Raw genomic sequence first — 22,765 nt, 5'->3', positions numbered from 1 at the left:
CTAAGCAGCAAAATGCCATAGTCACAGCACTACTGCAGTGAGTATCAGAGTTTCTCACAATATAGTCAACAACCAATTTTCCGAACACCCAATTTTTCGGACATGCCTGATAATTCAGACGCCTTTGCGGCCCATAGAGTCACTGCACAAAGACGTCTGAAATTACGGACGCAAGAATTCTTCGCCATTCAATTTTCCAGACTTTTTGCCATGACGGCAGCTCCGAAACGGCACTCATCGAAGCCACCACCACCGTCATCCTAATTATCTTGCTGCCTTGAACAGGCACTCTCGCACGCAGATCCGCTGGCAGCCATAGCCACAACCACAACATATCTAGGCCTAGCTACTCTGACGTTCACTACCAAGCTTGTCGCTGTTCGGTGCCGTGTTTTTCACTGAAACAATTCACAGCTGTTAGCTGTTAGCAACTTCGTCTTTGTAATCCTCACCAATGTGGTGCTCGGGAAGTCAGCTTCGCCTCCATACACCATTGTTACGCGGGGAAGCATACGCATAGTATTGCGGTGAAGCATACCAAGAGAGGGCAGGCTCAATTATACACGTGTGCACCTGCCATATTGTTACAGTACGAGCACTCATACGCCTAATAAGTGTATTGGCAGGCCTTCAGAGCAATTTCAGATGCACCTGTGGTGATTTGAGACCTTGGGGGCTGTAAAAGGCATGCATTCATTTTTTCTGACTTTCCAGTTTCTCTGACGTTTTCGCGACCCCCAGGGAGTCCAAAAAATTGGATGTTGACTGTATTACCTAGAGGGACATCTGCAGCAACCATACATGCATGTTTCCTAACAGGAGCTGCACCACCATGGGAATGGCTATATGGTCGTGCAAACATCATCTCGAATATGGCTTGCAATAAACATGGCCATGGTTGTGCCCAAATAAAGCTTTTTTAAAAAAATCTTTTTCAAAGTTTTGATTCCCCCGCCCTATACCTTTCACATAGTTTGGCCACATATACAGTTTAACCTCGATATACATATGGTAGAATCATCACTTCGTTATAGGGAAATTTTGTTAATGAAATTTGACCTTTGATGCAAACAACTATATTGCCGTAAAATTTTTCCAACACAGAAGGACCCGTAACATTTTCAGAATTGTTCGCCAATTGGAAAAAGCCCATTTCAATGAGATAAAAACTTCAATTTTGCTGAATTTCAGAGTCGGCAACCAAACAAGAGTTTCATGCTGTCTCAATTATATTTTCGCAATGGTGGTACAAAGTGAAGGTTGCCAAGCTTTCGTGTCCACTTCGCCCCCGCAGATAGTGTCGCCCGCAGTGGACGATGCTATCATGCTATTAGGAGAGCGAACGCTTTTTCTGTGAAACTCGAGATCATGCCATGTCCAGCACTAAATGCGTGGAAGCACAACACACATGAAGTCATGGCCATCGCGGCACACCCAGCTTTTGTATCTGCTGCAGATTACCCCAAAGAAAGGGCAGGTGAGCAGTTATGCACTCAGCCGGGCAGACAGCTCGGGCTACAGGAGAAACTCTCGTCATTTTGGAAGCCTGGACATTAGGAACTAAATGAAGATCCATGAAAAACAAACAATTCAAAAACAATTCATGCATCTATTCGTAAATGCCTTTCAGAGGTTTCTAACGGAGAGCCAAGTGACTAGGTTGTTCCATGCGAAAAAATAACCTTCTTTAAATATGTTTGCCTCACATGGTTTTCGAAAAAAAATTTTAGAAGTACTTTCTAACTATACTTCACATGTATTACAATTACAACTTGTGGACAAAGGTTGGGTCTAATCAGGTATTATTTGAGCACCATTACAGGCCGCCATTGGAATCTGAACCTGGCAATTTAACATTAGAATGTTATCTAGTGAGGCGAGTCTAGCAGAGTTATTGGAGGAATTAGAGGGTAGTAAATGGGATATAATAGGGCTCAGTAAGGTTAGGAGGACAAAAGAAGCATATACAGTGCTAAAAAGCGGGCACATCCTGTGCTACCGGGGCTCAGCGGAGAGACGAGAACTAGGAGTCGGATTCCTGATTAATAAGAATATAGCTGGTAACATACAGGAATTCTATAGCATTAACGAGAGGGTGGCAGGTCTTGTGAAACTTAAGAAGAGGTACAAATTGAAGGTCATACAGGTCTACGCCCCTACATCCAGTCATGATGACCAGGAAGTCGAAAGCTTCTATGAAGACAACGAATCGGCTATGGGTACAGTCAAAACAAAATGCACTATACTGCTGGGCGACTTCAATGCCAAGGTAGGCAAGAAGCAGGCTGGAGACAAGTCAGTGGGGGAATATGGCATAGGCACTAGGAATGGCAGTGCAGAATTATTAGTGGACTTTGCAGAACAGAATAATATGCGGATAATGAATACCTTCTTCCGCAAGCGGGATAGCCGAAAGTGGACGTGGAGGAGCCCAAATGGCGAGACTAGAAATGAAATAGACTTCATACTCTGTGCTAACCCTGGCATTATACAAGATGTGGACGTGCTCGGCAAGATGCACTGCAGGGACCATAGGATGGTAAGAACTCGAATTACCTTGACTTGAGGAGGGAACAGAAGAAACTGGTACATAAGAAGCCAATCAATGAGTTAGCAGTAAGAGGGAAAATAGAGGAATTCCAGATCAAGCTATAGAACAGGTATTCGGCTTTGACTCAGGAAGAGGACCTTAGTGTTGAAAGTCCTCTTCATGAACGACAATCTTGTGGGCATCATTAAGGAGTGTGCAATAGAAGTCGGTGGTAACTCCGTTAGACAGGATACCAGTAAGCTATCGCAGGAGACAAAAGATCTGATCAAGAAACACCAATGTATGAAAGCCTCTAACCCTACAGCTAGAATAGAACTGGCAGAAATTTCTAAGTTAATCAACAAGCGTAAGACAGCTGACATAAGGAACTATAATAAGGATAGAATTGAACTTGCTCTAAGGAATGGAGGAAGCCTAAAAGCAGTGAAAAAGAAACTAGGAATAGGCAAGGATCAGACGTATGTGTTAAGAAACAAAGCCGGCGATATCATTACTAATATGGATGAGAAAGTTCAAGTGGCTGAGGAGTTCTATAGAGATTTATACAGTACCAATAGCACCCACGACGATAATGTGAGAGAAAATAGTCTAGAGGAATTTTAAATCCCACAAGTAACGCCGGAAGAAGTAAAGAACACCCTGGGAGCTATGCAAAGGGGGAAGGCAGCTGGGAAAGATCAGGTAACAGCAGATTTGTTGAAGGATGGTGGGAACATTGTTCTAGAAAGACTGGCCACCCTATATACACAATGCCTCATGACATCGAGCGTACCAGAATCTTGGAAGAACGCTAACATAATCCTAATCCATAAGAAAGGGGACGCCAAAGACTTGAAAAATTATAGACCGATCAGCTTACCGTTCGTTGCCTACAAAGTATTTACTAAGGTAATCACAAATAGAATCAGGAACACCTTAGACTTCTGTCAACCAAAGGACCAGGCAGGATTCTGTAAAGGCTAATCAACAATAGACCATATTCAAACTATCAATCAGGTAATAGATAAATGTGCGGACTATAACCAACCCTTATATATAGCTTTCATTGACTACGAAAAAGCATTTGATTCAGTAGAAACTTCAGCAGTCATGCTGGCATTACGGAATCAGGGTGTAGACGAGCCATATGTAAAAATACTGAAAGATATCTATAGCAGCTCCACAGCCACCGTAGTCCTCCATAAAGAAAGCAACAAAATCCCAATAAAGAAAGGAGTCAGACAGGGAGATACGATCTCTCCAATGCTATTCACAGCGTGTTTACAGGAGGTATTCGAGACCTGGAGTGGGAAGAATTGGGGATAAAAGTTGATGGAGAATACCTTAGTAACTTGCGATTCGCTGATGATATTGCCTTGCTTAGTAACTCAGGAGACCAATTGCAATGCATGCTCACTTACCTGGAGAGGCAAAGCAGAAAGGTGGGTCTAAAAATTAATCTGCAGAAAACTAAAGTAATGTTTAACAGTCTCGGATGAGAACAGCAGTTTACGATAGGTAGCGAGGCAATGGAAGTGGTAAGGGAATACATCTACTTAGGGCAGGTAGTGACCACGGATCCGGATCATGAGACTGAAATAACCAGAAGAATAAGAATTGGCGGGGGTGTGTTTGGCAGGCATTTTCAAATCATGAACAGCAGGTTGCCACTATCCCTCAAGAGAAAAGTGTATAACAGCTGTGTCTTACCAGTACTCACGTATACGGCAGAAACCTGGAGGCTTACGAAAAGGGTTCTGCTTAAATTGAGGACGACGCAACGAGCTATGAAAAGGAGAATCATCGGTGTAACGTTAAGGGATAGGAAAAGAGCAGATTGGGCGAGGGAACAAACGCGGGTTAATGACATCTTAGTTGAAATCCAGAAAGAGAAATGGGCATGGGCAGGACATGTAATGAGGAGGGAAGATAACCGATGGTCATTAAAGGGGTGGAGACATCAAAATTTTCGTTCATGCGTTTCTTTATTCAAACGTTGCGTCATGCTTCAGGGAGCACGATACACACAGCGGGATTCATATATATCCGATAAATAATTTAATAATAGCATTATTATACCGAGCGATTTCGGTTTCGGTTTCTGGGCTCCGGGGGATGCTATGACGTCACAGAGGAGGAAACGCAACATGGCTTGGTCACGTGGGCCACAAGAAATAGTGACGTAAAACGATGCTGCGTCGTCTGCTCGCGCGTACGCTTGCTCTCCCAGCAGAGGTAAACAACTGGCGATCCGAAGTGCATGTCACGATTATTATAATTATTGTGAAGAGCGACAACAACGGTAAGAATATATTGCGGCTTGTGAGAGTCGGTGATTCATTCCGAAGCGCCGTAAGCTTTAGCTTTGAAGTAAACCGGAAAAGGCCTAGCGACGACATCGGCGGCGCCGAACGATCAGAGGCGGTGAGGCTGCCGTCCATGCCAGAGTGACCACTCCTCGGTCGCTGATTGGCCGCTTTGCCGTACAGCTGCCGCACAAATGGGTCCCGGGCCCGTCCTCTCTACGGCAAGGAAATCTCGCCGTTCGCGAGCAAAACCGCCATCACACGGGGGCCCGCGAACGGCAAACGGCGTGCGGCGAGTCTCCGTGCCGGTAACGTGGATGGGCCCTCACATTGGGAAAGGCCAAGCGAACGAGAGACCACTCCGAGCTGCCGAACTATGCGAGGAGAGAAGCGGACAACACGAACGCCGCATATCCTGGTCCCTTTCGGTTCGGCCGGCTAGTGTTACACGCAGTTTGCCGTTCGCGGGCCGCCGTGCGGCGTTCGTCTTGTCCACTTCTCTCCTCTTGTGTCCGTGTCTGCACGCCTTACCCCTTCTTTGCATTAAGAAAGGATTTCTATATGCCTGTAGCTCGGTCATAGTGGAGGCTATGCTCGGTCACTCGGCTCAGCAGGCTCCGTAATCGGCATTCCATCGCTACTCATTATACGTCACGTTTTTGTGCTAGTGTGCTATGACGTCAATATTTTCGTTCCTCCTCTGTGACGTCATAACTGCCGCGATAGCGATGGGTCTCGACCACGAGAAGGAGTTTTTAATGACTTTTTGGAGCTGAATTAAAATTATTTTGAAATGTTTGCAGCGTCCAATACCTCGTTCTGGGTGTCCTTGCATACGGAAGCAGCCTACAACATGCTTTTTATAGCCTCAAAATTTGGTGTCCCAACCCCTTTAAGGGTTACGGACTGGATTCCAAGGGAAGGGAAGCGTAGCAGGGGGTGGCAGAAAGTTAGGTGGGCGGATGAGATTAAGAAGTTTGCAGGGACGACATGGCCACAATTAGTACATGACCGGGGTTGTTGGAGAAGTATGGGAGAGGCCTTTGCCCTGCAGTGGGCGTAACCAGGCTGATGATGATGATGATGATGATGATGGCACTTATGTAATGCATCTTCTGGTTGCAAGTGCAAGTGGTGCACTGTGACTGTTGATCAAAGAATGGTTACAAGTGCAAAAGGTGCACTGTGACCATTGGTCAAGGAAAGGTACCACTCCGATTGTTCAGTGGTAAGAAGGTTTAGGTTTAGCTCTGCCATGCCTTTGACGTAGCAACAATCTCATGTGTCACAACATAAAATGATGCAACTTAACTTCACATTGAACTACATGATACACACTATCTTTCATGTATAAAGAAACCGTTCTTTTTGACATTATAAAATAGCGAGATAAACTTCTCTAGCCTTTATATTATCACCTGGTATGTATGAAATAGAACATAGTTGGAATCTTCCAAAGTAAGGTGCGTCTCCATGAGGAGACAGCACGACTAAAAAGGGTAAGGGACAGATTTTACTCCAGATGCAGCTGGTGTGACTTACGGTGATGCAGGGGACTCCAGCTCTATGTCCTTTGATGGCTGCTCTGCCATCTCTTTCACTGGGCGCTCTACTGGCAGTACTGCAGGACATCCTGTGAGCTGTTCAGCTTTCTTTTCTGCCGGCTGCACATCTGGCCTCTTCAGTGGCGGCTCCACCGGCTGTTCTGTTGGCTGCCCTAGTCGCAGTTCCTTCAGCTGCTTTGAGGGTTGCTCTGCTGGATGTTCCACTCCAGTTTCTACTGAGCACTTTGCTGACTGTGCTGTTACCTGGTTTACAGACTCTTCAGCTCCTGCCCTTGGCACAACCTCTGCATCAAAATAGCATGCACGGTGTACACTATGAAGAGACGTCTGCGCTGCTGAGAACATCTCGAAAACATTTCTTTATATTTAAGGGTGTGTGAATATCAAACTTTCAAAACAAATTGGTACAATAAAATCTAAGTGTGAATTGAACTGAATATTTTTTTAAAATGAATACAGTCGGCTTCATCTAATTCGACCCTGACGGGACCAACAAAACTGATCAAATTATTCGGTGGGTCGAATTAAACAAGCTGCAGGAAAAATGGCAAAACACCCCGCTGATTCATTTGGCAGTATTTTCCCGATTCTAACATGCCCCCAAGTCAAACATGTGCCCACTTTTTACGTCCATAATATAAATCCCAAGTAGAAAAGACCTTACAATTCCTAAGCAACATAGACACCTAACGCGCACTTGCTTATTTAAAATAGCAAGACAAATGGGCAAGGGTCTAATGTGCGTTGCACCATAGCGGCCGATTTCCTCAAGCCAGCTTCACTGCATGGCGATATAAATTGAACTTTGCCGCCATATAGCGGTGCTATGCGGCTTTCAGTTCAATATTATTGAAAAAAAAACAAAGGCGCAGGTAGAATCGGGTAAATAATAGGGATGTGCAAATACCCGATTTCAAATTGAATAGTGAACTTTACAATTCGATCTGCCCCGCCCCCCAATCGAACATCTAATATTCAATTTCTCAAATATTCGATTTTTTATATATCGGTACCTGCGGCGAGTGACTTGGCTGTGGTTGGTGTCTTGACATGCGCACTTTTTCCACAGCGAGCGATATCTATCGGTACAAGGTTCGAGACCAGGTTGACCGAACCGATCAAAACAATTAACGTTGCGCGAACAGAGAAAAAAAGCAACGCATGCGGAAAGCACAGAAGCACGTGCAAAGATTGGCCTGATTAGACACCGGATGGCACACTGACCTCATCGAATAGTCGAGTTTAGTGTTCACGCAGATTTGCACAGTTGGGAGCTTTCTACCCACACGTGATCACACAGACAAACTTGGCACACATGCTCTCAGTAATTGCCGGCTGGTTGACCGTGGACCCGAACGCCGCTTCAACAGCCGTCAATGTAACACGTACGTGTGATCTCATAACCGTTAACTGGTGAGCCACCCGTAAGAACATAGGAGCAACAAACATTCCGTGACAGTTTGCTGCTCGTTATCACATCAGCTGGCGGCGAATTTTTGTAAGGGCCACATCCTTGGCAACACTGTCTAGCCCGTCAGGCCCAATGGGAGCTGCGTCATCGGGTGTCCGCAACTAAAGTTACAGTTACCTAATCAACTCAGACCTATTCAATGCGGTCGCACGACCCTCAGAAAGTCGACAAACCGTTTGCCAATGAAAGTGAGTGCACGGATGACTGTTGCATGTTCCCGGCCGCCATCTTTGAAAAATACCATACTGTGGCCCCTCTTTCCGAACAATGTTTGTGGGCCCACAACAGTCTCTTTTCATAGCTTCGAGCAACCCATCACAGGCAATATTGAATTCACAAGGTGGGCTCGAAAATATCATGTGACAGCGCGCTCACCCCCGCCTGCAGATGCATTTACACATGGCAGATGGTGGCCAAGGGAAAAGACAGAGCGGTGGTGCCTGTCACATATTTTCACATGAGAAACTGAAAACCCCGTTGGGTCAAATTCGCTATTTCTTCAGTTTCAGAGAGAAACAGGCGTTTTGTTCTACTTGACAGACATTCTATGGATAAAAATTTTCCAGACCTTCATATATGACATCAGTTATCAGTGCTAGCATATAAATTTGGTGTTCCCTTTAATAAGAGTACAGCCTACTATAATATGCATAGGTACCCATCTTACTGATAGCTAGTAAGATTTTTGCTAAGTAATGTGATCAGCCTGCTCAGCATGTGCAGCACTGGGCCCCTTCGATTATCAATCCCCGACAGTCCCAGATTGTTCGGAACTGCTGTGTCGCATTCTATTTTGCTCGACAGCTTCGGAAGCTCCGCCCACTAGTCCAATAGCTGTCAGAACTGCATTCGTTATTTCGCGGACTAGAAGTTTTCGACTTCCCATGGACTGTCAGAGTTGTCAGCAGATTTTTGCATGGACATGCACAAGCAGCTAGCTTACGACAGCTGTCTGAAAAAGAAGAGCACGGTGTCTACCGCGATATTATGAAAAATGCCGTGTGCTTCTGCGTAGTTAGCGCACTCCAAACAGCAAATATTTTGCACTCAGATTTGTGTGTCATCATGCGAGCTTTTCATGAACCGTGTAATTCTGCAGGTTCAGTCTTCGTGTATTTTTAAGAGACAAGCATAGTGATCAGGCACTCATGCATGCTTTTCTTCATATGTGTTTCGCAATATTTGTCGTGCTCATACAGTGAAACCTCGTTAAACCGTAGTTGGCCAAAGCTCAGAAAAAGTATGTACTAAACGGTCGTACTGCTGAAATGAAACAGCATGAGGTCATCCAGTTACCTGTCAGAAACGGAACTCAGAGAGAGAGTGCGATGAAAGGGCAAAAGCATACAGTATTCATTCACTTCACGCGACAAAAGTCTTATTTTCGTTCGATGCTGCCGCCGCCTAGCGGCGGCAACCAGTGGTATGGCCAGAAATTTCGTTCAGGGCGGGGGGGAGGGGGCTCACATTGCAGCTCGGCCTCATCCTTATGGAATTTGTCGAGGGATCAAATACATGCATAATAACTGCATTGCAATTGCCAAAGATGCTGCAAACGAATTCTTGAATGCTACGCGCTGTCAAGACAAGTAAAATACATATTTTTTCATAAAAGAATACACTCGTATATCCCACAAGTTGTGTCTGAAATAACTGATATCAATGCTTCCATGTTTTTTGTCTATTTCATAAGTAAAGAAAATATCACACGAAGTTTAGAACTATATCATCTCGAAAGCAGCAGAGCAGTGCATGCCACTGATATGAAAAATGTAAAGGCCATGAAATTAACAATCTGAGGACAAATAGTTTAATGAAACTTTGTCAAACAAAAACTTTGTTTACATTTTTATATACCACGGCCAGGGAAAGGTCTCAATGACGCTGCCCTTTGTTCCAATGTATTGCTCAGGAGCAGCTGTCATTGGTCGTGTATTGTGAGCAATTGCACCGAAATTATAGTCGCAACAGAGAGCACGTGTAAGAAGCAGGAGTTCTGCAAAGAGGACGAGTAAAATGAAAGTGAGCCGATGCAAATATATGACAAACGGGGTACTTTATTTAAAAGTATACTCCATGAGCATTTAGACATTTGTCCCACTGACTAACCTGTCGCGTGATTCCCGTCTCATAAAACTCCTTGGGTTGCTGCTTCAAAAAGGCTGTAACTGACTCTTTCTCGTCATCGTCCAACACAAATCTGGTTCCCTTGAGCTCTTTTTTCAATTGCCCCAAAATAAGGAAGTCACAAGGCAACAGAGATGGCGGATGTTTCAGCGTTTCCCACTTGAACTTCGCCAGTTTTGTATTAACCACATAAGTGACATGGGCACGGGCATTGTTGTGGAGCAAGATGACCCCATTCGTCATTTTTCCACGTCGTTTGTTCTTGATTGCGACACACAGCCAATCCGGAGATTCACAATATCGGAAACGATTTATAGTCTCTCCAGGTTTAGCAAATTCTATCAGTAATGGCCTCTGACAATCAAAAAAAAGTCAACAACACCTTTCCTGTGGAAATGACGGCCTTTGCTTTCTTTGGGGGTGGTGAATTCGAATGTTTCCACTGTAAGCTTTGCCTTCGTGTTTCAGGCTCACAGCAGTGGCACTATGATTCATCCTTGGTCACATTTGCAGACAAGAAGTTGTCACCCTCATTGTGATACCGGATAAGATGAGTCAAGGCAGTGCCGAACTTCGTATTCTGGCAGTGGTTCAAAATTTTGGGCATCCATTGTGCACACAAGAGCCGTTAACCGCGATGTTACTGAATTATGCCGTGAACCAAACCGTGACTGATGTTCACACGCTCAGGCATTGATGCTTATCCTCCGTTATTGTCTAATCAAATCATCAACCTTTGCAATTGTGTTGGGGATGATTGCGCGGTGGCTTTGGCCGGATCTTGTATTGTCTTTGGAACTTTCACGTCCTTCTTTGAACCTTTAGAACTGAGGTTAAACAGTGCGAATAAAACAAGGACACGAGGAAACAAATACCACAGACATGAGCTTGTCTGTGCAGCGCTTGCCTGTGGTATTTCTTTCCTCGTGTCCTTGTTTTATTCGTGCTGTTTAACCTCAGTTCCAAATATGAACCAACTAGCCCTCATCAAGATCTTACTAATGCAAAATTCTTTGAACCGTTTGCTCCAACGCTTCACAGTGACCAACGAAATGCTATGTTCAACGTACACAGCGGCCATATGGCAACTAATCTCTTTTTAGAAAACACCTAAAACTGTCAAAAACCTCACAACACCACGTTATTCAATTCTTGGAGTGTCCATTATGTCACGCAACCATGTCGAACCCAGTGTATGAGAGCAGTAAAGAACCTTTATTTTCACACCTCTGTGTCACTTTTGTAAATGAGAGATGCCTGTGTGTTATGCGCATGCTTCACAGATAATGAACAGAACCATTATTGCGCGGGGTTGGTTGGCTCACTTTAATTTGACTCGCCCTCGTACATTAGAAATGCGAAGGTACAATGGAATATACAAATGCGAAGATACAGCTTGATAAAGGGCAACATATTGTCACTGGAAACAAAGTTCACTGCACGGGTAGACAAAACCTCGCAATAAGATATTTAAATATACGTATAAGTCTCCAATAAATCTACGTATCTAAAAAAAATTCACTGTATATAATGCGTCAAACAAGGCAAGTAAACATGTTGCACAATCACAGATTCACAGAATCCTAGATCCCGCCCCCATTCCATCCACTCCTCCCTATCTGTCGCATGCGACGGAAGGCACCGCACTTCCTCCCCGCTTTTCTCCTTTGCGCACACAAGACAGCCACCATCGCCCGCTCACCCATGCCACGACCCCCTCCACATCCTTTCACTTGCACATACAGCATGTGGTGCATGGTCATGTTGTTATCGCCCTTGGACTTTATACAAAACATGAGGGCGACGGCGACAGCAGGAATGCGCCTGGAGTGTCCATGTAATTGCTATCGCAACAATATAATAAGAATATCCGGTAACTGAAGTGTCCCGTGTCCCATTACTTCCCGCAAAAGAAGTAACAAAATCGAACTTGCACCAGGCGACAATTCACTGCGCCGCAACAATGTGTTTCTTTTGGGGGGCAGGGGGGCGGGGGCATTGAAATGGAAAAAAACGCAAGGTAATGCATGTTGGCCACAATCAAATTCCTACTTTGGACACCTAATGTGGCTACCGAAGGAATATCAAAGAAAACGTGAGATCTTGGTCCACAGAGAACCCTATGCATACTACTCGGTATCCTACACCGGCAAGACAATACTTTCCGGAGAGGTAGCGCTCAAGCAAACGCGTTGCAATACATCAACTCCCACAGTGATGGCGGCGAGCGACCATTGCTTATTTTACTCGTCTGCTATACAGAAAGCATCCAAAACTCTGCCAGGGAAAAATCCACTCGGCCAGAGAAACACAAGAAAAACACATGCGCTCTGGCTGGCTCTGGCAGCCCACGGGTAGCAAGAACAAGAAAATTGAAGGGGATCAATGTGTCCTCGCAAATAAAAGTCAAAGTATAAAAATAAATAAGAACGTAGTTACCTTCGCCGGCTTTAACGTCTTGACATGGATGATTCAGTGCAGGTGAAATTCTGATATTCTTTTCTGTGACATGACAGCATAAATGAACCACCACAACGCTTCATCTCATCGTACCTCACCGCGTGCTTTGCCAACTTGTCTGATAGTGTGTTGCTTTGGCTTGTCTCATATGTTCCGATGTACGACTTTAGAAAAGTCAATGCACCTTTGGCGTCAAATATTTATAACAACATTAAACCCACAAAGTTTTGGAATTGAAAATCGAAAGCACGACTTTAGAAATGTCAATGCACCTTTCGCATCAAAAGTTTATGAGAACATTATATTAATAATGTTTCAGAATTGAAATCCATTCACTCCGTAGATTCCACGCCCTCCGCAAGGTGCCACGACGAGCCCGCTCGTTATCAAAACGCCCTTGAAACTTTGTGCTCGGATGGGGCTCCTTGCATTATGGGACGCCCAGTGCGTGGGCGTTGCCGCGAAATCCAGCCCAATTTCGCAATGTAGATTCTAGACAAAATCCAGAATGATTTCCGGCGCCTGGGGTTGTTTTGGTCGGCAGTGCATGGACAGCACGAAAAAATGTCGGGGGTGGGGGGGGAAGCTCCAAAAGCGCCCCCCCCCCCCCCCCCCTGGCGACAACAGCGGGCTCAAACTTTTACTGAAGCTGTGAGCCAGCTTTTCAGCCTGCCCCCTCTTCTTGGCAAACACTCACATGACAGATTCCTCATTGGCGTTGCATATTCTCCGTGCACGGGTGTGGTAGCGCTGCAGATGTCACGGGGTGTGCCTTTTTCATTGCAGGCTGCTCTTCTCATCATGACGATTGCATTCATGAGGCTACACTTTGGCCACAGAGGCAACGATGGCAAAAAGTTGAACCTCGTAGCTGACATCCCTTCGCAGTTGCAGCAGCGCCACCGAGAAACTTCTTCGCATTCCAAATGCCACACACCGTAGACAACGGTAGATCCCTGTCGCGTGCCAGTGCCGACTTCTTCGTGCCACGTTCGACAGCATGACTATGTACAATTTTGCTTGAATGCTGAGCACCCGGTGTTTTTTATCCAAGCTTCAGCATGATGCCAAAATGATGTTGATGTGGCTTCACGTGCAAATGCACAGGGCACCTGAAGGCCGTTCAGATCTCTGAGGCTTGTTGTTCTGACAGGCCTGCCTGAAGGTGATGATGTACCACCGTGATTTCACGACAAAAAGTGGAAACACTACGTGTTAACTGATATGTACGCAACAAGCTAGTACGGTTTATGCAGATAATAAACGCATTATGTTCAATGGCTGCTGAGTCGGGGATTTGACTTTACTACTTCTAAAATGAAACTACTGTTTTAGTGGGTTTAACAAGGTTTAGCAAGGTTTTACTGTATATGTATATCTGTAGTAAACATCTGGATTTCGCATTTCAGGTGAGTGAAACTGACATGCGAGAAAGCACATCATATTACATTTGGCTGTTTCTTGCGGTAGTTAGAGTGGTATACAATCAGAACTTCATCAATTGTTGATCACATATGCTGATCCCTTTTGTTGTGAAGTTCGAACGGTTGCTTTTTGATCTGCAGGATTATTAGATGGTGTACCATACCATATTTACTCTATTCCAACGCGTCCTCGATTGTATTGTGCACCCGTTAGCTGTGACCTAAAAAATAAAAGTCCTTTACAGTACTGCGCACCTCATTCTTTCATATAGAAATACAACTTTCTCTCATTTGGAAAAAAAGAAAGATTTACTACCAATGCACTAAAGTTGCGATAAATAAAAAAAGTCGCAGTTTCGCGCAAAAAAGCGAAGCATCGATTACAATAGCAATTTATCAGACAGCTATGCGAAAAGTAAGGATAGTAGCTTTATTGGCCATATAAGCTTTTAAACATTCGCTTACTAACTAAATTAACAACCATGGTGTCACGTGCACAAAGCATGAACGCGTCTGACTCAATTACCGCGTAAACTCTAATTTAAACGCTGGAGTGAGGAAGTGCGGTAGTAGGCCTCTCGCTTCGACGTGAACTAAGCGTCGAGAACACAGCGCGGTGTACCTAGATGCGTAGACTCTTGTCTCCGTGGCAGATTGCTTTCAAGATAGGGGTCGCGCGGCCACACGACACATAGCAGCCACGGGTTTTGAACGCCTTTCCTGCTTGTGCCAGTCCTGCACGCAAGTTTTGGGAACTCCGAACGCCCATGATGCGGCCCGATTTCCGTCCGTCTCCACACACGTGATTGCTTTCCTTTCAATTGCGGCATCATGATGAACTCTGCATGTCTTTGCAGTCTGCACTTAGAGCAAACGCAGAAAACGAGAAGACGGACAGTGCACTAACCTAAGCCAAAGAAAGCGTTGCCTAAGCACACATACTACAGCACACGGAGAAAGCTATGGCAGCTAGGCTAGAAGCGTTTACGAGGCGGCCATTTTGACGTGCCGATGGCGATATGGTAACGCAGATTTAGGGTCGTACTCGATTCTAACACGCACGGAATTTTTGGACCCATTTTATCAGAATTGTGTGTTCTGATAAATGGTATATGTGTGTTCATTGCCCCGACCTTATCGCGCTGCATTTAGAAAGCCTGCTAGCAGCAAGTCATATTCTCACTCATTCATGCATTATTGATAAACTCTGGTAGTAATCATCGTCATGGAAGTGGTTAGAGCACAACACTGTTGTTTTGAGCGCTTGAAATTCTTTCGATTCACAGCAGCCTCCCACTTAGCTGAAAGCTTCTTGTGTTGCGGGTAGTAATGGAATATCGGAACATCGTCACGGCCGCTGTTGTTCGTGCAACCGTAGGCTGCATCGAATGCCGGCATGATCGGCCCACCACTTCAATTGATGCTGCGCACGTCAACAACCCCTCTACATACACACAAACAAAGGAATGCAGGGTTGAGCGAAGCAGATTATGACGGCATGCACGCAGAAACAAGCACGATCAGGCATGGTCGCAGAGACTGCGAAGGAACCGAACATCAGTGCTGACGCCACTACTCCGCGGTTATTGGTCTCCGCTCGCAGCGTCAGCGTCGGCAGCAGCGCGTGGCGCTCGACGGGGGCGGTGACAGCATAATTGTAACCGACAATTACGTCACTCCTAAGTAAAAAAAATCCCCCCCAAAATTTTACCTGCATGGTTTGTAAGGTTCCCGCATCCGTATATGAGCGTCTTATTGAATTCGACAGACTCTTCATCTTCCCTTTAATGCCAAATGGCTGAAACATACTAGCCCAGGCATTTCTAGAGCCTAGGGCTAGAAAACGGGGCCACGATGGCTGTGATGTGAACCAACTAGCTAAACAAAAAAATGTAGCATGGCTTGGTTGTTTGATCTGGTTTTGTCTAGCTCCACATTAGGCAATAATGATTTAAAGAAGCCTGTTGTTGGCGGCTGTAGGCATGTCACATTGGAATTGTTCAGCAACACTATCAGATTAAACTATTTAGATTGTTTTCCAATAGACAGTATCAATGATGCAGCCTCTATGCACAACACTACTTTAAAACTGCCTCTTTATTTTCTTTTTATCTTTGATTCTTATCAATTCTTCCCCTGTCCCCTTTCCCAAGTATAGCTAGCCAACCAGGCACATTCTTGATTAACTTGACTGCCTTTCCATAATCGTTTCTCCTCGCTCTTTTTTTTTTCTTACTCTGAATGTTCAGTAATAGCGCCAAACCTTAGTTTTCAAGGAATCCAAGGAGCACACTTATTTTCAGGGAGTTCCAAAGGTACTTGAATATCTTTTACCAAATTCAAGATGTTCAAGGATCTCAAGTAGGTGTACAAATCCTGAAACTGCACTGACAGTGATTCAGAGTTGTTGCTGACGTTGCTGTGGTGATTAGTGCCCTTCGGCAGTTACACTTGCCAGACTGTCACACTTTTTTTCAGCAATCCCTCAGAAACACATATCAATGGGGTTATACAGTAAATGAACGTAGAGTTCTGAAAGAACAGTTCACCAGTCTCAACCGACTTATTGGAGCTGTATTGTGTGTAAAAAGGAATTATAGAAAAGAAACAGTACATGGAGGCAACTGGCCAAGGATCACTAAATTCAATACGTTTTTAGTCAAGTAAGTGGCATAACCTTACCCATCATCTGGTGGTCTTCCATCCACTTGTATACAAGCGAGTTGAAGAAACGTTCATTCCAATCACGCACAGCCCCAGATGGCAGCACAGTCCCAAGGCAGACCAGGCCACTGTCTGTAAAACGGCCAAAAGGTTGCGGGATGCAAGCTTTATACACACCGAATTAATAGTGCATGTCACACGAGATGCCACAGAAGGTTCCACGCTTGATTTCAGTAGCGTGCAGATTCTTACACCAGTGGGGGTTTTGTTACATTTTTTATATCAACAATTTACCTGGCTATCTCACAGAAGACTGATCTCATACAAAGACGATACTAATATTTTCCTACAGCTGGTATGGAAACAGATCTTTACAAAAAAGTCAACGATGTCTTGCTAAAGCTATCTAACTACGGTCGAATCTCGACAATTCGAACTCGAAGGGGCCCGAAAATCTGTCCATATTAAAAAAGTTCGAATTAACGGAAGCTAATGGAAGACTTACCTGCAGTGGCACATGTGCACTGAACTAGCAAATGAGTGGGAGGTTACACAAGATTTCTTCACACGTATTTACAAATTACAGTCCGTTATTAGGCGAATTGGTGCTCATACTGTGATAGGAGGCGGCGGGTGCACGCGAGTGTAATAAAAGGGAAACAAACTAAGTGCCGTGACAATTGCCCCTTCGAACTTTTGGTATGCTTCACCGCACGAACTGCTGTATTGGGGAGAAGCAACGCGCTAGGCTTTCAGCGCTCCGAAGCCATTAGCCCCAAGAACGAACTATAGGGGCGCTGCGAGCGCCGCTCGCTTGAAGTCTGGGCACGGACTCGCGCCTGTCGTCTGCTGCAGTTCGGGCAGTGGCCGGGTGTGTTCTGTAGTGTTTTCGTTTGTTTATTTTCGTTCCCTCTGCTTGTATACTTATGGCGGTCCTCTCAAATATATTTTTGCAACGTCTTCGTTCACAAAAATTTATTCAGAGCTTATTTCTCAGACAATACAGTTCTCAAAGGCAATGCTACAATGCCAGGCAAAGGAGCGCAGACCAGCCCACTGCGGGTTTTTCATGAGCAGATCGCCAACTGCAAAAATACAGCACATAAGAATCCAGTTATACCATACCTGCCACGGTGCAACAAGTATGTCACAAATGCTGGCTGTATACGACTTCTACAAGTTACTTTGATCCGCTCAAACAGGTTTGCTCACGACGAGTGGTTCATGGTATCATATTGCATTTTTGCATTTCTTCACAGAAACGCTTGGCGGTAACACTAGGACTGAACACTGCAGTTTAGATTCTACCAGCACTACTTGCTTCTTTGTAACTGCCTCTCAAAATTTGGCTGTTCCTCCCGTGTTTATTGTAAGTGGAAGTAAAGCTAATTGAGGCTTACAGGTGTCTGCGGAAGATGAAAAGAAATGTACCAATATATATTCCCCTTTCCGTGCTATACGTTCAACTCACTTGAACAATTTACTGGTGTTTGTTGCTTGAAGAACATACATGACGAGTCTGTTTGGCGAACTGCCACAGGCTGCTCGGCACAAATTCTTTAGTGAAATATGCCTTTTGGACCATATGGCTGCAGCCAGAAAGCGGAAGCGTCATTCATTAGCAGTATGGGACATATCGAAGGTATCATAACTCCCTGGTGAAGGGTCAAAACTCAAGTGAAATTAAGGCTTCCGATGTCTTCCTTATGAAGGTTTGCGAGGTTCTTTTTTATGTACTGATGAAGTGAATAGTTCTCTGTTTGTATAAGTAAACAACGCTGGATCGAGACATGGTGAGGCAGAAGGTGCTTGAATTTTCCTTTTCTAGGCACCCTAAGCTGCGCTGTAGTACCTCAAGTATACAAGGCATTGCAATTACTGCTGTAAAAAACTTCTTCATGGTTTCAATTTAAGGTTGTAGTGAACTGATGGGCTTCGCAAACAATGCGTGTGTCACTGTAACGACAGTCAGTAGCTACCATTGCGTGATGGGTGTGCCATATTGTCGAAAAAGGCTACTGAGGGCCACCATGAAACATTTCATCACTTGCAATTGATTGGCTCTCGATCTTAACCATGAAATTTTCTTTCAGGTGATTGCTACTGTGGAATTTGTGGATTAACTATGTAAATACTCTACATGATGTGCCGTCCTGTTAGCAGCCACGAGCAATTCGTTTTATGGGGGCCTGTTTCAGAGGGTGGTAAGAGCAGCAACAAACTTTTTCATACGAAATGTGCGCCTAACTCTTTCTTTTACACATTAATAAAGTGGCCATACTAGACTGGAACAATTCTTTCGAGTAATAAGAATCACAATGACAGCTGCGCTGAGCAGTGTCTTTCCAACACTGTTAACATGTTGACACCAAATACCACGATTTTTCTTCCATGTAAAATGCAATATCTCTCATAGCTAAGTACAGTACTAAGGGAATGTTAAGTGTTTAGTGAAGCATCATACACAACTTCACGTGTTAAATTTGCAGACATTCCTTTTACGCAAAATTTATGGACAGACATGGCACATATATGCATTGCAAAACCAGTAGACCCTTTCAAAGCAACATGGCTTGCGATATGCCGCAAATTTTTTCACACACTTATGAAAAAGGAACTGTGGTTCAGGCATGGCAGCAGAAAGAAGCCGACATATGCTTCAATAAGTACGGCTCGAGTGACCCATACCCCAAGCATACAAGAAGGGAACGAGTGCGCGTGGCAGCCGAGCGAGCCGGAGCGAGCTGAGTGGAAGCCGAGCAGCGTCCTGGTCATGATGTCGATCGCAAGAAGGTGCTACTCCAAGTTCTCGCCACTAATTGGCCGACCGTTTATTCGGACATCATGGGGACTGCGGAAATGTCCGAATAAACAGGTGTCCGAAAAAGCAGATTAAGAAAAAAAAAAAGAAATGCTTTATTTCCACGCACTTATTCGGGCACAGCAGTAGGCTTGAAGAAATCGTGAATGCACCGTTGCACGCTGTTCCATTTACGCGCAATCAGATAAGCCTGAATCTCGGAGAGGGTTGTACGGTCACTATAGGGGGCTGAAAGCACAGTCACTGCTTGTACACGCTCCGCATGCGACGGCAGCGTAGCACATGGTCCGTCATCTTCCGAGTCGGAGCCATCGTCCGGCAGCACAGCAGAAACCTGACGAATTATCTCGCCGTTGTCGAGTACTGCGCATGTCAGTACAGCAGTATCAGCACCTGTGAAACTGTCAAAGGAGACGGTGTCCAGAATTGCAATGCAACCACTACGCAGGTCTCAGCAGAACATTTTCGGCGTCAGTAGGGAGCACATCGGAAGGCGACAAATCCTAGGCCTCCCGGCACCCACTTGCCGGCATTCCCCAGCGTAGTCTGCGCGGGCACTGACAGCGCCATTAGACACTTGACAAGATGTTTCCCTATGCCGCGTTGCATCCCCGCAACCTCGACACAGCGCACAAAGCAAACATCACCACACCGTCACGCCGACACCAGTCACACAAACGAAAAACGTGGCCAACTCGCAGCGTCGTACACGAAGAAACAAATCAGCTGCTGGATTGTCTTGACATGGCTTACTAAGCCAAGACCGGAACTGCTGTAGCCACGAACCAGGCAGAAACGATGACGATGAGAGGGGATTTGCAGTAGCGCCACTTCGTGGGGCAGCAAGGAGGCTCCGTTCAAAACAAAAATGGCGTTCAGCAAGTCGAACCATACACCGGTCAGAGTCGGTGCATGGTGCTCTCGATCGAGTTCGTTCAAGGAGTGTCTGAAAAATCGGACGAAAGATTGCAAGGTGTCCGAACTTTCGGCAGTTGTTATACATTATGGTCTATGGGGAGAATGGCGATTCCGCGAAGCAGACCGAATAATCGAGCATGTCCGAATTTTTGGAGTCCGAAAAATCTCTCGGTGACTGTATACAACTTTCTCCGGACCATGCAAAAACATCATATAATCCAGGCGTTGTACAATCAGACCAAAAAAAAAATTATGTTTACGATACATGATTTTGCAGGGAAGAGTTGCATGGGGCTCCAATTGTTCCAATTGTTATAGACTAATACTCTTCAAGACTCGGAAACCAAAAATACTGAACAAGTAAATGCTAAAAGAACTCAAGGGGCATTTAATTATCCCTACGTGGATGAATGCGGAAGAATTGCAACCACGTGACTCGAGCAGGCATGTCAGCAGAAGTACGGCAACGTCCGGTGGCACCACTGGCGGAGTCACGCAACTCAAGCGGGCACATCAGCAGGAGCACCGCGACATCACGTGACTAATAGTGCTCGTCACAAGGTGTGCACAATGCAAGGCGTGGGTTCCAGTGCCTCAATTATCTCTACTTTAATTAAGTTCACATTAATTAATACCAAAGATTGTGGGTTCAACTCCTACCAAAGGTCGTGGGTTCGAGTGTCTTAATTAACTCTATTGCAATTAATTGTGCCTTAACTTTGCCTTCATTAACACCAAAGGTCAAGGGCTAAGTGACTTTGGTCCCGTGAATGCTGATGCCTGATTTTCCACATGAGCCATAAAATTCTTTCACATTAACAATGCATTGCAGGTGCTAATCCTGCTTTATTGGAGACATTTTGTATACAGAGTACCACGATCCATGCCCGCCAGCATGATAAGGCTCTCTTCTAGTCGAATAGCATTCTTTGCCTACTTAAGTTGTTGTGAGCCTATCTAGCTATCTATCTAGCTATCTATCCAGCTATCAAGCTAGCCTCTTATGCCGACCAAGTGGCCCAAGTTGTCTACCTGCTTTGTTTCATTATATCAAAATTTTGCTGAATTAAAATTTGAACTTGCACTAAAAGAAATACCATCGCCACCGAAGCACAGCCGACAATTGTGTGCACAAAGGCAAGACACCCTGAAGCCAAGTGACAAAGAACATGGAGCAACCAAACGGAACATTACTCAACACATTCACCACTGCATCTCTACAACCACTGCTAAAGGGAGAGGAATGAGCAGTGGAAATGACAAGAGCGCACCTGCTATTCGGAGAGGCAGTAGCCAGGGAGACCCTTGCCAGTCAAGCAGCAGTGTCTCCAAGTCAACTAGCAGGATGGCTTTGTGTTCACGAGCAAGCACATCCCCAGCATCGTCCTCTGCTACGTGACCTTCCTCCTCGTCCTCCTCTTCACTTTTCACCTGTGTCGGGAAATCACCAGTGATGGGGGCACTGTCACTTGCACTCAAGTGGGACTGCACAGACTGTCAGCAGGACACACAAGTCCTCAATACAGCCACAGTCACTAGGGGTGTGCTAATAGCAATGTTTAGGACCAAGTTGAATACACACTGAACAGCACCAAATGCGAATCAAATTACATACTTTTTGAAATGTTCAACAGAAGCTTTCACCACTATCATAAAATGATGTTCACATCCCACTACAGTAAAACATTGTTCATTCTGATTTCACGGGACGCCAAAAAATTTTCGAATTACCCAAATGTCTCATTTCCAAGGGTATCGAGAAAACAATACAATACTTATTACGTCAACATGCTTTCATTTACTGAATGAATAGGCAAACCTTGTTTCTATTTTGCACAAAAGCAGTGCAGTAGACACAACTATCGTCATGTCATGACTGCTTAGTGCTCGCAGCGGCGAAGGCCCCGAGACTTCACAATGCGGCTGCGGCGCGAGTATTCATCTGAGACACGCACATCCCGTTTATTTTTTCACCAGTGAGCTGGTCACCAACAGCTTGTCTGTACATCACGATATAGGCGGTGCTCTTCATCCTTGACAGCTTTGCAATGAGTAAAAACAAAACAACTGTTTGCCCAAACCGTGGTCGCTATCAACACGATCATGGATGGCAACTACGCAGTTATGAAAGCACGCAGCCGACGCTGTGTTGTGTGTGGCAGTAAACAAAAGAATAAGGATTTAAAGGCACAAATAGCGACAAAACATTCCAGCATTGCTGTCATTTACATACAATTTCTGCTGATGACTATGACAATGAGAACTTCGGCAGTTCGTTTCAATTGGACGCTATGGCCGTTTTTGCTCTTTAGCGTCGCACATCTGTGGTGTCCCACACTCACCGAGCTCCTAGAGTTGTCCAAATGAACAGATGTGCGGCCAAATATGTCCAAATAAACGAGAATTACATTGCTTTAAATATTGCATACATCTGTTGGGAGGAGACAGCGAGTCCGAATTATCCAATCTTCCAAATTAA

General features: G+C 45.0%; 1 protein-coding gene across 1 annotated transcript in view; it reads right to left on the bottom strand.

Annotated features, from left to right (window-relative positions):
- LOC126540273 (uncharacterized) overlaps positions 1-22,765 on the bottom strand; it is a 141,682-nt gene that overhangs the window by 69,219 nt on the left and 49,698 nt on the right. The window contains exons 6-8 of the mRNA XM_055075935.2: positions 21,558-21,717; positions 16,566-16,679; positions 6,379-6,685 (exon numbers count right to left, since the gene is read on the bottom strand). Of these exons, the coding sequence (XP_054931910.1) occupies positions 6,379-6,685; positions 16,566-16,679; positions 21,558-21,717 (581 nt within the window). The remainder of the gene's footprint in view (positions 1-6,378; positions 6,686-16,565; positions 16,680-21,557; positions 21,718-22,765) is intronic.

The sequence above is a fragment of the Dermacentor andersoni genome, chromosome 2, assembly GCF_023375885.2.
Source record: "Dermacentor andersoni chromosome 2, qqDerAnde1_hic_scaffold, whole genome shotgun sequence".
In the NCBI taxonomy this organism is placed as follows: domain Eukaryota; kingdom Metazoa; phylum Arthropoda; class Arachnida; order Ixodida; family Ixodidae; genus Dermacentor; species Dermacentor andersoni.
Note: the sequence above shows the minus strand (reverse complement) of the source record. Positions and strands in the feature narration are given on the sequence as shown.